This window comes from Equus quagga, chromosome 2 (assembly GCF_021613505.1).
Source record: "Equus quagga isolate Etosha38 chromosome 2, UCLA_HA_Equagga_1.0, whole genome shotgun sequence".
NCBI classification, from domain to species: domain Eukaryota; kingdom Metazoa; phylum Chordata; class Mammalia; order Perissodactyla; family Equidae; genus Equus; species Equus quagga.
This window is the reverse complement of record NC_060268.1, coordinates 53,486,189-53,502,056: the sequence shown is the minus strand read 5'-3', so window position 1 is coordinate 53,502,056 and position 15,868 is coordinate 53,486,189. Positions and strand designations below refer to the sequence as shown.

At 44.4% G+C, this 15,868-nt stretch overlaps 1 protein-coding gene across 1 annotated transcript in view; it reads right to left on the bottom strand.

Annotated features, from left to right (window-relative positions):
- The window catches only part of CCNB2 (cyclin B2), a 17,545-nt gene extending 4,293 nt beyond the window's left edge, over positions 1 to 13,252 (bottom strand). The window contains exons 1-7 of the mRNA XM_046653915.1: positions 13,109 to 13,252; positions 11,197 to 11,325; positions 10,978 to 11,091; positions 3,521 to 3,691; positions 3,259 to 3,417; positions 1,469 to 1,705; positions 1,020 to 1,160 (exon numbers count right to left, since the gene is read on the bottom strand). Of these exons, the coding sequence (XP_046509871.1) occupies positions 1,020 to 1,160; positions 1,469 to 1,705; positions 3,259 to 3,417; positions 3,521 to 3,691; positions 10,978 to 11,091; positions 11,197 to 11,325; positions 13,109 to 13,132 (975 nt within the window). The 5' untranslated portion in view covers positions 13,133 to 13,252. The remainder of the gene's footprint in view (positions 1 to 1,019; positions 1,161 to 1,468; positions 1,706 to 3,258; positions 3,418 to 3,520; positions 3,692 to 10,977; positions 11,092 to 11,196; positions 11,326 to 13,108) is intronic.
- Between the last annotated feature and the right edge of the window lie 2,616 nt (positions 13,253 to 15,868).

The following is a 15,868-nucleotide window of genomic DNA, read 5'->3' as shown; positions in this document are numbered from 1 at the left end:
CAGGTTAATAAAAAGTCCCTTATATTGTATACAGGTTAATAAAAAGTTACGACCAGAAGCCCTGCTCCCAGCCTTCACCTTCTACTCTGATCCCACTCAGCCCCATAGATCTCCATTTTCATTAGTTTCTGGTCTATTCTTCCTGTATTTTTTTAGAAATTAGCAAATACATAAACACATATACATATACTCTCTCTCATCTCCCTTCTTTCTTACATAAAATGTAAACTGTACACTCTCGTGTGGAGGCACAGCTCCGCCACGGTGCCCTGGCAATCTTGCACGGATCCACATAGACCAGCTGACAAAGGCTTGAGCCACAGCTGACCTGTCTTGGCAAAAGGCCTTGTGATCCTCCTGGAGCAGGAGGGGCTGGCAAGCTTGGGAGGAGCTGCCTCCAAGCCATCTCCCGCTCGCCTCCCTCTCTCCCTTGGGAGGCTGTCAGGAGGCCATTTCTTATTCCCTCCTGGGTTCTGGTGAGGCTGCCGCTCTGCTGCTCTCAGCGGACAGCTACAGACTATAAAGCCGCTTAGCGGCAGTCTACAATCAGCTCATCTACAGCAGGGTATCCCATGACTCGCCTTGCAGTCATCCGGCCCCTTTTGTCTCGGCGTTGTCCTTTTCAGTGTGAGTCGAGCACCCAGGGAGCTGGCATCTTCGGCTCTTTGTATGAACGTACAAGTGGCTCATTCTGTCTTTACCGGCTACATCAGTCAGGCCTTGGCCTTGCTTTGTCTTGTGTGCTTGACAACTTGCTTGTTTCACTTAACAAAATATCCCAGAAATCTTAGCCTATCAGTTCTCACTGGCCTTCCTCATTCTTTATAACTCTACAATACACTTGGGTACCACGGTGTAGTCCCTCAGACTCCAACTGAGTCTTTCCAAGCAGCTTTCTTCTAGGCCTTTGGACTTTTAACAATTGCTTCAAGGATAGTGTTGTGAAAATGCTAAGGCCTTTCATGTCAAGAAAGCCTAAAATATAACCAAACTAATTTCTTCTTAAATGCAACACTCACCCATTTTCCTTGGCCTAGAACCTTCTGGGACAGGCAGGAAGCAGCCGCTGCCACCTTAGAAGGGTGGTAATGCACCATGTCGTAGTCAATGAGAGTCAGCTCCATCAAATATTTGGCTAGAGTGTGCTGTGCAACATCCACCTATGAAAGAACAGCCAAGGACAGTAAAAAGCACAGCTGTTACTCCTCTCCTGCAAAATTCTGGGTGAAGGCCTAGGAACGCAAATCCACTTAAGTCACTTTTCCCTCCCAGGAACAGCCAGCTCTATTCCACAATATGACAAACACAGAACGGGAGGTCTTTTCTCTGAAGAACGGATGAGACAAGCATTAGGACTTATCTAAAAGAGGCTTCCTATAAATTCATAAGCTTTCCTGTAATTGGATCAATGTTTCTAGGATGAGAGAAGCAGCAAAATAAAGTCTGCCCCAGACCCAGAGGCACTCACCTCCCCGGCTTTCGAGGCCCGCCTTAAGAAATGTAGTGGCAGAGGTCGACCCAACTCAAATTTCAGTTCTTTCAAAATTAGAGTTTCCATTTCTCGGATTTGGGAACTGGTATAAGCATTGTCTGTGATGTAAACGAAGTCTTCAATATTTGGAGAAAACATCTCCTCATACTTGGAAGCCAAAAGCAGAGCCGTAATCCCAACCAGTTGAAGCTTCTTCCGAGAGACCGGCTGAACCTAATTGAAGAGGAATGTGTCAGAAGTCATATCTAACAAGAGGACTGGGGTTCTGGGTAGAAGAAAGAGACAGGGAACCAAGTTCTGGAGAAGTGCTCGTCATCTCTGCTCGTACTCCTCTTAAGGGCACAAGAAACCTGAATGGTAATAGCAGGTACCACCACTGCTCATAGCAGCTGTTGGTTACTAAGGACTCACCGTGTGCCAGGCACAGTGCTAAGATTCTAACAACCATCTCATGGAATCCTCACAAAAATCCTCGGCAATACGCTATTTTTTCCCCATAGATTTTACACATAGATGGCCTGAGAAGAGATTCAAACACCAGTCCAAGATCACTCAACTGCTGAGCAGGGAAGAGTTACGTCTGGCGACCCTCTCCTAGTTGCCGCTCCCCCCACATCATCCCAGCTTGAGGGTCTGGGGCGGCCCCCACATGCCATCAACATGGTCTGAATCAAGACGAGGCCAAACAAAACAGCAGGAATTCCATGAATGCCCAGTGACGAGGAAGGGGGTGTCTCAGACGTTTCTTTCATCCTCACCAAAGTACACTCGTTATTCAGCCTGAAGCATCTTTCAAAGACGCTTCAGAGTCAGGGAAAATGACTCAGTCTTGGGTATAAGTGTTTCCTTTAATTTCCCTTTTTTTTTTCAAACTGAAACTTTGCTTTTCTTGCTTCAATAATTTTCATTATTGAGAATCTAAATATAACTGTGCTTTCCTACCCGAGAGGACTGTATAATGAGAACCACTGAGTCTATGATTACTTAGGATTTTGCAGTATCTTGGGGTCATTATTATAAACACAGTTATTACTGTATTGCTCGGGCAGAATTTGTACTTGACCTAAACCTCTATCATAAATGTTGACTTTAAATAAATAAATCCTCATCCACAGGGTGACCTTTTGGTAGATAACACACTAGTGGTTTATGTCTGGCATTTCTTCTAACTGGTCCGTGTTTTTGCATTAGCAGCTGATAAATATTTTGATGATCACCTCTGCATCTCAGCATAGTTTCTTACATTCCTCTTTACTTTTTTGAGACCTCGCAACCTCAGTATACACTCCCCACACATACCCCTGGCTCCTTTTTAAAATATTCTGCCTCCTCCCTCGTCTACAGAGATTCAATGCCACAGCTGGCTGGAAACCGTGAAGTTCTCTAACCAAACTCCTCATTTTTCACATGAGAAAACAATACCAAAGAGTGCCGAACTACGGAAATTGCACAAGTGGGCCTGGAAAACCAGCATCCGAGGCACCACAGGCTTCACACTGACGTCCTGTATTTCCTTTGATGACAGATTGTGGCAATGCAGTATTTCCCTTGAGCATTTTCAGCGGGCTGACCTAACAGAAATGGCCAGCAACGGTCAGCATCATCAGAGATTCGACACTTGGACTCCTTCCGTTTCTAGCACCTGAAGCTCTTTGGCTTCTCAGAAACTGCCTTTTAGTCTTTTCTTCAGAGGGACCACGGCTTGGCACTGCATAAACGCGATGTTCAGTGAGCCGCTGGTACAAAGTCCCGGCAGCCGCACTCACCTGTAAAAACCGATCCATAATGGCGATGCACATGTACAGGGTTTCCTGCAGCAGCCTAAACTTCGAGTGGACTTGTACCAGCCAGTCCACCAGGATGGCACGCATACGTCCGTTTATATCTCTTCCATCTAAGAAATGTGGATTTATGGATTGCAGAACCTGTCGGTGGAATTAAAAGTTTAACAAGCTGACCTCGTTTCCTTCCCAGCTGTGTGGTCAATTCTGTATTGCTTGTACAACCAAACCACAAAGGCCCACTCGCCTCCAGCTGCCTTAGGTACTGGTAGATATCCTTAACGTAGTCGCTGCAGAGCTGAGGGTTCTCCCAATCTTCATTATCAATATCCTCGACTTTGCAGAGCAGGGCATCAGAGAAAGCTTGGCAGAGGTTCTCCTCCTTCATGGAGACATCCTCGGGTGCAGGAGAAGGAGCCTACGTCGACAAATGAAAACACGGCTATTAGTACCTTAGGAGGAGGCTTAGCCACAGATACGTGCAGAGCCAACCAGTTTAAAAGTATCATGGGCATTTTTGAAATATGTTAAAGCTAAAACAAATAAATTCCAGAGTCAGGTGAATAATTCAAGATGCAGTAGATGAAGGTTTCAGAGATACACTCCTCTGTTTAAACCTCTCTAATTTCACTCCAAGTGAGAACCTAAGTTGTCAGAGGGGCCTCTGGGCCCTGCGTGATCTGGCCCTCCCCTCCCCTCCTGATCCCACTCCCGCTTCTCTCCCCGTGGCTTGCTTCACTCCAGCCTCCCGGCTGGGCCTCCCTCACTGCAAGCCGGCTCCCTCTTCCCAGAATGCTCTTGTCCCTGAATCCCGTGGGTAATTCCCTCACGGTCTTCACGTTTTGCTCACATGTCCCCTTCTCAGGGAGGTCTACCCTGACTCCTATTTAACACCACCACCTGCTCCTGCTCCCCTACGCATACATTTCACCTCTCTTACTGTGGTTTACCCCGTAGAACCATAATCTTCTAATAGATTATGGAGTTTACTTAGGCACGATGTGCGTTACTCTCTGTGACCTCTGCTAGAATGAGAGCTCTATAAGTTTACCTTTATTTAAGTTGGCTTTGTCCACTGAGGCATCTCACACACCTGTATCACCCCTGACACAGCAGGTGCTCATAAATACTTACGGAGCAAAAGAAACTTAGACGCCAGAGCTGACAGCTCACTTTAGCGGCAGCCTCTTCTGCAAGTGTAATGTTTTTTTCATCAACTAATTTATTCTAAATCGAGAAATTGTTTGGCAACTACAAAGCACAAAGGCACATCCCAGCCTATGAATAAAAGAGGAGGAGGAAGGAAACACTGAGCCAGTTCACACCCAGTGTTTTATTTTCTTATGCTGACTGGGCGATTATTTATAAAAATCACGCAAATGAAACATTTATAAAGTAAGTTAAAACAAGTGTTTAATAATGAAGCATAAACCATTGCTTTTGAAAAGAGTAAGAGATACTTCTGAAAGTAAAACCTAACGGGGCTGCTAGGCTGTAAAGAATATATATTAAAGTAATAAAATATAGAAAGAAAGAGACGACTGAATAATAAACAGACAACTTTAATTTACATTAACATTCAGTGATTATAGTTTCCAGTCTTAGAGAACGATAAAACAATAACAATAACAAAATATATATAGCATTTCAGAACATGCCCCTCCCGCTTAAGCAAAGGTCTTAACTGAGGAAGAGCCGGGTGAGCAAGGGGTATGCAGATGGGCATGCCATTTATGCGAGAATTTAAGGACCTCCAGGGACTAGAAAGAACAAGAAGAGCTACTCGAGGTACCAGGGGGAACCTAGACAAGGGTACCAGGGAGGGTAGGACCTCAGGGAAAATGAGTGAGCAAAAGGTAAGCAAGTACGAAGTCCCAGGGGTAGCCGAGAAGTAAAGGCAAGTCTGGGAACTGCACTTTGATTTGGGATGGTGGGAGGTGGCACATGAGGTGTGAGAAGATGGGCTGGAGGGGCTGGCCCGGTGGCAGCCTAGTGGTCAGGTTGGCATGCTCAGCTTCACAGGCTGGGGTTAGAGGATTCAGATCCCAGGTGTAGACCAACACACCCCCTCCTTGAGCCATGCTGTGGCGGGGTCCCACATACAAAATAGTGGAAGATTGGCAACAGATATTAGCTCAGGGCCAATCTTCCTCACCAAAAAAGAAAAAAGAAGAAGAAGAAGATGAGCTGGAAAGGTGAGCAAGAGCCTGGCTAAAGAGTTTAGATTTTATCCAAAGGTAAGTGAACACACTCAAGGAATTGACCAAGAGTGGCTAGAATCAGATGTGCACTTTAATAAGCACATGTCGCTTCAGTGTAAGGTTACCTTTTCCAGGGATGAGCATCATCACTCTCGCCAGGAAGGGCAGGCAGTACCAGGAAGCCTGGTTTAAGGAGGCAGAGGTTATCGCCCCGTACACCACATGCTGCCTCAGCAGCCTGCAATGTTTACCTGGGTCTACTCAGAAGGTCACCTGACTTTAGCCATACCCAAAAGCCACCAGGATGAGACTGTCGCGGCCCTTAATTTAGAATTGCTTGAAAGCAGTCCTTTTGGACTCCAGCATGATTTAATTATGCTCAAACCTTCTCTAAGATCCCACTCATTCTGCAGGCAGTAGCCTGAGCCCCGTGGGCCAACTGTGCAGTCCTTGGTCCAGCGCCTGCGCCATGCAAAGTTAAAAACCGTATTGGCAGGGTCAGCCCGATGGTGCAGCGGTTAAATTTTCACGTTCCGCTTTGACAGCCCGGGGTTCACCAGTTCTGATCCCGGGTGCGGACATGGCACGACTTGGCAAAAGCCATGCTGTGGCAGGTGTCCCACATATAAAGTAGAGAAAGATGAGCACGGATGTTAGCTCAGGGCCAGTCTTCTTCAGCAAAAAGAGGAGGACTGGCAGCAGTTAGCTCAAGGCTGATCTTCCTCAAAAAAACAAAACAAAACAAAAAAGTATTGGCTAGTTAACGTCACAAACTTTTGAATGACAAGAGTGGTCTGAGAATAAAAACCTTCAAATTAGATTAACGAATGACATCTGTGGGTTGTCAGAGACAAGTGAAAATTCTTATCAGATGAAACAATAAAGATGTGAGATTTTGCTGAACTCGAAACGTCCTGTTTGGCAAGGAGCCAGGTGGAGTTGAGCAAAGCCTGCTGAAGTTTTCCCAGGACTGATAGTCACTGAGCTGGGTGTGTTGAGGGAACAGATGGAGACTAACATGCAAAGATATAGGTATTTACACAAGCTGTGGTAAAGCACAGAGTTCCTCTATTTACCAAATTTATGATAGATAATGTCAATTAAGCGCAGCAAGGAAGGACTCCAAGAAAAACTGCCCATTCTGATCAGCCAGTTCAGGATTTGTGGCAGTGAGTGTGTCCTCATGCACACAAAGGCACACGCGATGAGAGGAAGGCAAAATCAGTCACTGATGGGCTTCAGAGAACGCAATGGAATGGCATTTGTGGGGTAGGGAGAGTAGTAAAAATGAACTGACCTTTTATTCTATGTACTTTATGGATTTCTGCATTGTTTTGTTTTCTTAAGCCTGTGTTTCTTGTGTAATTGAAAATAAAAGGCATTCTTTTTTTTAATGTGAACAGTTGTGCTTAGTTCTTTTTTATGGATAGTTTTTGTATCAGGGGAAGTTAGGCTATAAAACATCCTTACACTTGAACAATGACTATCACTGAATTCAGTGTTTACATCAAATCTGTAAATTCTAAAAGGTCATTTGAATTTCCGGCTGTGACCCAGGACAGCTCCTAAGCTTGCCCCACCTCCGGCAACGGGGATTGTAACTCATGCTTTCACTCCTTCCATCCCCGACTGGATGGGGAGCTACCCGAGGACAGAGAAGGGGCTTCATTCAACTGGTCTCCCCAGTGTCCATCAACCAAGGGGCTAGAAGAGCCTTCTCCTTCCTTTCAAGCTGCTCAGCGTTTGCCAAACCTCATTAGTCAGCAAAAGACACAGGTTCCTCCAGTTAGTGCAGGATGCTAAGCTGCGGCAAACCCCTCTTGCAGGGCCCCCTCCAGGCCTCAGGAGGGCCCTCTGCGATTCAGTTGCTCCGTCTGCTATAAAGGAAGACCCTGCTTTCCAGTTTTTCAGGGAGGCTGGTACGAATTCGGTTAGAAGTCCGGGGCTTCTGCTTTCATGAACACACGGCTTATGTTAGAAGCTTTCCAGGGCTTCCTGCTGCCAGAAACCCTGTGCTCCACTGGCATTTCCTCACCTCGGGGAAGGGCTTAAACGGGCAGCAATGACTGCAGATAGAGAGGATGGCGACGAAGCAAAGGCCAGAGGGCTGACCAGAGACAGGCCAGGTGAGGGGCTCCCCGTAAATTACAGACTTAACGGTCTCTTCTATACTCGGTTGCCCAGAGGAAAGTGTGTTTGAATTGGAAACAATTATTGTTCATTAATGCTTGATGTCTTCTAAAACGAGAAGCACTTTTCAACCACAGAAGTGATTTTTATATGAACTGAGCCACAGGTCCATAATTCTTTATCTGAAATGCAGTGGCCTCCATTTTGCCAGGGAGCTAGAGAAAAAGGAGTCAGCCGAGGAGACGTGGAGTAAAGGGAACTCAGAAAGAGTGTAGTTGTGGAGGTCACAGGAGGAAATTTCTCCTTTGTTTTGTTCATAACATTTTTGGTTCTTTGCTTTTCTCCTTTTTTTTTTTTAAAGATTGGCACCTGAGCTAACAACTGTTGCCAATCTTCTCTTTTTGCCTTTTTCTTCTCCCCAAAGCCCCCCAGTACATAGTTGTACACTCTAGTTGTGAGTGCCTTTGGTTGTGCTATGTGGCACGCCGCCTCAGCGTGGCCTGACGAGTGGTGCCATGTCCGCACCCAGCATCCGAACCAGTGAAACCCTGGGCCACCCAAGCGGGTGCATGAACTCAACCACTCGGCCATCGGGTCACCCCCTGCTTTTTTTTTTTTAATTTGCCTTTTTTTCTTCTTCTCTGATTTGAAAAGTAATATGTACCTATGGCAAAAAGTCTGAAAACTTTAAGGAAGAAAATAAAAGTCAATTTTAAGCTCAACATAATGTTCAAAAATAACTACATCAGTATTTTGAATATAAATGAACACTATTAAAAAGCAAATCTGGGGGGCTGACCCCGTGGCCAAATGGTTAAGTTCGTGTGCTCTGCGTCGGCAGCCCAGGGTTTTGCCGGTTCGGATCCTGGGCGCGGACATGGTGCTGCTCATCAGCCCACGCTGAGGCGGTGTCCCACATGCCACAACTATAAGGACCTACAACTAAGACTATACAACTGTGTACTGGGGGGGGCTTTGGGGTGAAAAAGGAAAAATAAAATCTTTAAAAAAAAAGCAAATCCGGGGTTGCACTGCATTATATTGTGTTATAATCTGATTTTTTCACGAATACAATGTGCATTTTGATATCTTTAAATATTCTACTAAAACATGCTATTCGTGGTTTCATAGTTCTTCATTAAATGGATTTAATTGATCTTGTATTATAGAATATTTCTCCATTATATAAGAGATTTTCATTTAACATTATTTAAAAGTCTTCATCTGTCTCTCTGATCATGTTCTTAGGATAAATTTTAAAAACAGACATAGTGGATACGGAGAAAAACCATTTGTAGTATATTGCTAAATCGCCCTTCTGAAACATGGGAGGAACCACATTCAGTCACCCTTAGGAAATGCTGCATAAAGGTCAAGAGGTCAAGGTCTAAAAAGCTGCTTTGGGTTTGGCATTTAGGAGGTCACTAGAAACCTCCCAGGAAAGGCCTATTAACAGAACGTTCACCTTGACTATCTGTTCTGACCTTTAGTTCTTGAACCTTTTTTCCTGTCTTATTAACAGCAACATGCTTGCAACCATCGCCTCTAAGTAGAAGGCTCACAAGTCTGTTCCTGTCCTTCAGGTGTTCCTGGCACATTTCCAGCTGCATTTCCAGGTGGATGTCCATTATCTCAACAAATCTAAAGCCAAACGAGACACCTTCCCCCCAAAGCTACCCCCTCTCCTCACTTTCCTATTTTTTATTAATTTATTCCATAAATGGGGTCTTAAATAGTCAAATGCTTAAGGGTCTCACTCCTTCACTCCAAGCAACACATTCAAAGAGTTCCTCCTAAATGCAGGATGCCGTTCCTGAAGGGAGTTTGGGCACATGCTAACACATTTGATGTGGTCTATGCGTGAACACTTAGGGGAGATCTGGGCTGGTTGAAGCCCCTCATCAGCTCTTGCTCGGACAATTGCAATCCTCCTAATTTACGTCCCTTCCATGGCCGCCCTACACTTGATCACTTCTCGCCTCCTCAAAACTTTTCAGAGGTTCCTCACTGCCCAATGAGACAAAATCCAAATTCCAAGGCCTTCAAATCCAACCACAACCTTCTTCCCACCTTGAAACTTCTGCTTCCTCACGTGAATCTTCTGATCAATTAAGACTTGCTGACTCCTTGCCCAAAGGACATGATTATAGGCCTATTTCCACTTTGGTGCCCTGATTCCTATTGCTGCTTCGTTCTCTAAAAAGGTGCTCTTTTCTATCAGCTTCTCCCTGTCCATACAAATCACGCTTATTCCGTGAAGTTTCCCGCGGTGTTCTCGCCCTCCTTTAGATGCACTTTCTGAAGGATGGCCCTTCCATCTACGGCAGTCATTTGACATTCGGTCATCCACGGCCCAGCGTCATTCCCTAGGATCACTAATTTAATTTGTAGGTACATATGCCCCTTCTGGATAAGTCTCCTCAAGGGAAAACGTCTCCATCAGCCTTAATACAATCGGATATGTATAGTAAGTGCTCAATATATATATTTCTCAAACATAGCCAATGTTTTACTTTGAAAAATTTCAAACATACACTAATATACATATTTTTTTGAGCTGGAAAGAGTGAAGTAATTACTCTTGTATTGTCAGCACCTACAACAGTGCTTGTCTCAGTAATTACACAAATGTATGTAACCTGTGGATGAGAGCATGCATGAACTTGAACATGGTGGAAAGTGAACAGGACAATGGGTCCATCAGCGTTCTAACTTCAACTCAGCTAACCAGTCACAGAGACTGCGACACACAGAATTTTGGCATTACCTTGTTCTTACATGAGTGTGGGTCTCAGAACTGAGGGCTTCCACAGCCTCCATGGGCAAGTTCATTCTAATAGTGGATTCTTTTAGCAAAACCTACCAAATTTCACTCTGAGATCACTACATTTATTTGGGTATTAAGGTAACTAACTTTGTTATTCAAGGTCAAAACATCATATTAAGGGACCATTACTAAAAAGACATATATGTTCATTTGAAGGAGAGCTCCAGGGGCCAGCCCCATGGCAGAGTGGTTAAGCTCGCATGCTCCATTTTGGTGGCCCAGGGTTCGCCAGCTCAGATCCTGGGCGTGGACCTACACACCGCTCATCATACCATGTTGTGGTGGCATCCCACATAGAAAAACAAGAATGACCTACAACTAGGATACACAACTATGTGCTGGGGCTTTGGGGAGAAAAGAAAAAAAGAGAGAGGAAGATTGGCAACAGATGTTAGCTCAGGGCAAGTCTTCTCCCAAAAAATAAATAAAGGAGAGCCCCAGCTACGAATATTCTTCAAAAGTTGCCGTGATGATAAAGGCACCCTTGCAGTCCAGCCAAAACCAGCCTACATCATTAAGTATGTTTGTAAGTTCAGAACTTCCTACCTTTGGAGCCAATATTTCCATCTGCACTGGTTTCACAGAAGCAGTAGGTTTCAATTGTTTGGTGGCATTGGTTGCTTTGGTGGGTTGAACAGGTACTTTGGTGTGCTGAGCTTTCTACAAAGAAAAAGAAATGTGAATAGGGTAAGACAGCCAGAGCAGGCCCTCAACGCTGTACAGAATCAGCCCAGGGCGCATGTGTACACGCCTCAAGCTTGTTACCTTAGCTACTTGTGGGGCTCTGGTTGTAACTCTGTTTCCAATTTCTTCTAAAACTGCCCGGCGGAGAGTCACATGACTCTTAGCTTTAGAATTAACTCCTGTGTCAATATTCTCCAAATCAGTGGACACCTAAAAAAACAAATTGAGTTGAGACAATTTACAATACTTTGCTAATGTCACATGCCCAAATTTAGAATTTATTAGGTAACGGTGGATATGCTGAGATCTATTTGCCAGAGGAAAAAGGTACATTTTAGGAAATCTAAAAATGCTATCTGTAATTGACAACATCACTCTCAATTAGACAAATCACTCATTCACCTTTAAAACCTAAACTAGCTTTGATTCTCATGCCATTCTGGACATAAGAGGTACTTCTGTAGACATATCTTCAGAGATGCAGCCTTTTAAAATTTTAAAAGCCTCATTTTAAAATGAGGTTGCCATAGCATGGACTCTTATGCTAAGAATACTTAGAAAGAAAATAGTTTTTGTGGGTAAAACAGTTTTACTTTCAAAGTCAGAGAAAGTTGGAATTGCATGAATAAAAATCCTTAGTTGACCTTAACCTGCTTTAGACAGAATGTGCTCAGAAACAAAACTTGCTAGAAAAAGCAATTCAACAGAAAAGTTAATTTTATTATAGAAGTGATAAACATTTCATGAGAAAAAACCAGCATGTCCTATCCCCAAGAATTGGGGGTCCTAATCCTAAAAAAAATCTCCCAACAGGGGGTTTGAATGAACTTACCAGGACAGACAGAGGAGCAGGGAAAAACTCAAGCCTTCCCTCAATAGAAAGAATTGGACTATGAAAGAACGTTATGCGATAGAGTAGACATATTGCTTGTCAGTTTGACTTAAATCTGCAGAAGGACAGGAATTAAATACTGAATGTATCCAACTTACTAAGATTCTCAAAAGACACACTGTTCAATTTTTCCAGCAGTAATTGCCAATTTTAATAAGTATTTGAAAGTTTAACGCTTATGGGTTGAAGCCTGGTAGTCTGACTAAGTTTACTTCCATCTGGAAGGGAGGATTGGCAGCTTTTACTAGGCCGCAGCCAGGAGGATGGACCTCAGGTGTGGCAGGGCCCTCTTTTTTTCAGCAAAGGAAAAGCAGATCCAGGTACAATTCAAGCCCACAAAAAAAGAAAAGTCCAAAACACCATTAACACTTTGACTTCTGCAAAGATGAAATAAACGAATTTGGACCCTTCTCTCTCAGTCTGCCACATTGCTTCAAATTATGTGCAAAATGTCTATTACACTTGAGTAAAGAAACGAAATTTTTTTAAAGGGACAAGCCCATACATTAGTGAACTTAGCCTGGAAGACTTCGTGTGCAGAAATAAATGGGAAACTCACGCAAAGCAAAATGCGAAAAATCTGAAAAACAGCCACGGCTGTGGCCTGATCAAACATTCAGAACACTTGCCTGCCTATGGAATTTCTTCCAGTCCTTCTGCTCCGCAGCCCCACCACGGATCCCTTTGCTGGCAAGGAGTTTGAGAAGAGAGGAAGGAAATCCTAAGAACCTGTATTTGCACAGCTCTCTAACAACAAAGAGCATTCAGGGATCGCTCGCTGAGGACTGGGCTCCGTGCTCCGGAGGCTCCCTTGACAAACGCCACCTCCGAGGCGCACTCCCGCACTTCCCCCACCCGAGGGCAGGGACGGGCCGGGGCGGGAGCGGGTAAGGGAGAGCGGAACCCGGGCAGAGAGAGGCCAGCCAGAGAGGCCAGGCCGCAGGGCCCGGGCGCGGGGGAAGCAGGCAGCCGGAAGAAGGGGAAAGCGGCGCCGGTTGGGACCAAGAAGCTCTGAGCAGAAGAGGGAGAAGCGAGAGGCGTCTGCGGGGGCTGCGGGGCTGCAGCCCCCGACCGGTGTAGGGGGTCGCCGGGCCCACTCACCGTCGGGCGTCGGAGCAGCGCCATGAGGGTCGGGGCAGGCAAGAGTGCCGGCCGGGCGCCAGGAGGAACGAGGTCTGGAGCCGGAGGGCACAAGCCTCAGCCACACTGCTGAATCTGCACTGCGGGCCCGCACCGCCGGGGTTCTTCCCGCTGTCGCCTTGTTCCAGGATTCAAATACCGCGCCGCTCGCGCCCCCATTGGGCGGCCCTACGTACAGTGCGCCTTCCCATTGGCTAAGCCGGAAGCATTCCCGCATGCTGATTGGCTGAATTTTCCAGACATGTTTGGTTGTCATAACAACCGGTTGTTTTTTTTCTGCCTACTCTCCTTTTTAAAAATCTCGGCCCCTACGGTAAACAAAAATAAAGCAGACGAAGGACGCCTTCTGTGAATGTCGACAAGACGTCACGTATGGATGTCTCTCTACGTTTGTGCTGGGTGGGCGGAAGTTGGTTCTAAGGAACAACCTGGAAATGCCATTTCTGACCTTTATTCCTCTTCCGGAAATTTCGAGTTGGAGTTTAGGTTCAGTTGGCTTGGGTCGCGGAATAGGCGCTTCTGGGTGGCTCAGAGCCGCCCTGTGTTTTGTGGTTGAGACTCAAACATGTGCTAAAGGAGTGGGAATTGTGGCGTTTACTCAAAAGCTAAGATTCTCGGGAGAAGCGAACGAAAAAAAAAGGTAAATGTGATTTGTGATTCGTGATTCATGTAAGCTCTCCATCGTTTTGCCAGCACCTAGCACAGTTTGGTATGTGTTATGGTCAGTGCTCAATAAATATTTGTCGAATATTTATGACTATATGATGTGCAGAAGATTTTAAAATGAGAAAGGTGTGATCCAGCCTTGGGCAGAAGGGTGGGAGGATCAGGACAACACAGGAAAAGAGGAAAGGAAAAAGTGAGAGGAACGGGAAAGGGGAGAGGAAAGAGCAAAGGAAAGGTCCAGTGCCGGCAGTAAAGGTAGTGGAATGATCTGGATTAAATTCCTGCCCTTGCCCCTGCATCTGACATTTCTAAACCTGTTTCCTCTTCTGTAAAATACAAATCATTGTGGCTACTGTGGCAGGGGAAGATGTTAGTGTATCCATTGTCCTATAACTAAAAATTAGGTATCCAATGAAACAGTCTTGGGGAGGAAAAACAGATGTGTAGTGCATTGGGGTTGTGAGTAAAATTATATTTTTATTGTTATGATATTGTGTAATCAGAAGCTACAACTACAAAAGTAACAATCCTCACTGACACAGGGCTTTGTAAACAGAAATGTTATGACTGGTAAAGTGCTTTTATTAACTGACTTGACATTGTCAAATCAAATAATTTAATCCATGTTAGATTGGATTTCCACTAAAAATGGAAGTAATACTTCTTTTGTATACCTCACTGCAACTAACCTAGAACCTTACAAATAAACTTGAGTCAACCTCTTGTTTAATGCATTGTAGTTCTCCTATATTTTTATTCCTGTTCCCTCTTGTGTTAAGTAACATTTATTGATTACTCTTCCTATATATAAAGTTTCTCATTGAATCCTCATAACAATCCTTATAAAGTAGGTAGTAGTATCTCAATTTTTTGTCGTTTTTTATTGAAGTATAATTGACATATATTAGTTTCAGGTGTACAACATAATGAATCTATATTTGTATATATTGTAAAATGATCACCACAATAAGTCTGGTTATCCTTCACGTATTATCCCAATTTAACAGATGAAGAAACTAGGCTCAGAGCAGTTAAATGTCTTAGCTACAATCGTAGTACTTACGAGATTGAGCTAAGATTTGTACTCATATCAGATTCCAAAGCTTGTGCTCTTTCCACTATATTTACCATTGTCCACTCTGTTTACATTTGGCAGAAAGAATGGGAAAAATTTGACAGTTATCAAGGAAATCAAATAGAAAATTAACCAAGGATAAATTTCTTGAAGGCCAATGGCCCTTTACAGTATGGTAAAATTCTACATGAGCAATTCACTTTATTTTCATTTCTTGGTTAACTGCTTCAAAAAGGTGTACGTATGAACTTCAGCGGCTAGGGCGTGAAGGGAAAATATTGCAGGCAGAGAAACCCCCCAAGCAAAAGCACAGACCACCAGTACTGGACTGACATGACTGGAGACAAGGGGAGTGGCTTGGTTTGGCAGGAGCTATTGGGCTTCAAGGTAGCTGTTGCCTGGTGTCTTCCAACTTGATGAAAGGGAGTCAGAGACAGAAAGACAGAGATTCTGGGACTCTTACACAAATGTTTAGGTCTTGGAGTGCCAAATGAGAACTCTTCTTTTCTGACACCAAATCCCCCAGTTTGGGTAGACTCTTGGCTGTCAGGACTACCCTTCTAAATCACCGAAGATTTGTTTGCTGTTTGTCAGACTCTCCTCACTTTCAATTTCATATTCAGATACCCACCTCTTTCTCCTGGTCTTGGGGTTTTCTTAGATTTCCAGGAACTTCCTCCATTGGGAATACTTCACAATCAGATAGCCACTGTTGATGGAGAACTCAAGAACTTCAAGAAGCAAAAATTGCCCCGGGTTAAGTCAGGGCTAGAAACCTCACAGCCCTCCTAGAAATCCCAATGGCAGGCCACTAGGACCATCTCAACTTCACTCCTGGAAGCTGCTTAATTTAATGAGTGCACTAGAACATAAACTCCATGAGGGCAAGTGTTTGGTTTTGTGCACCAATTCTGTCTCTAGTGCATCGAACAAAAAAGGTACTTGTTATTGAATTTTTATTAAGATTCATTTGGGTTAGG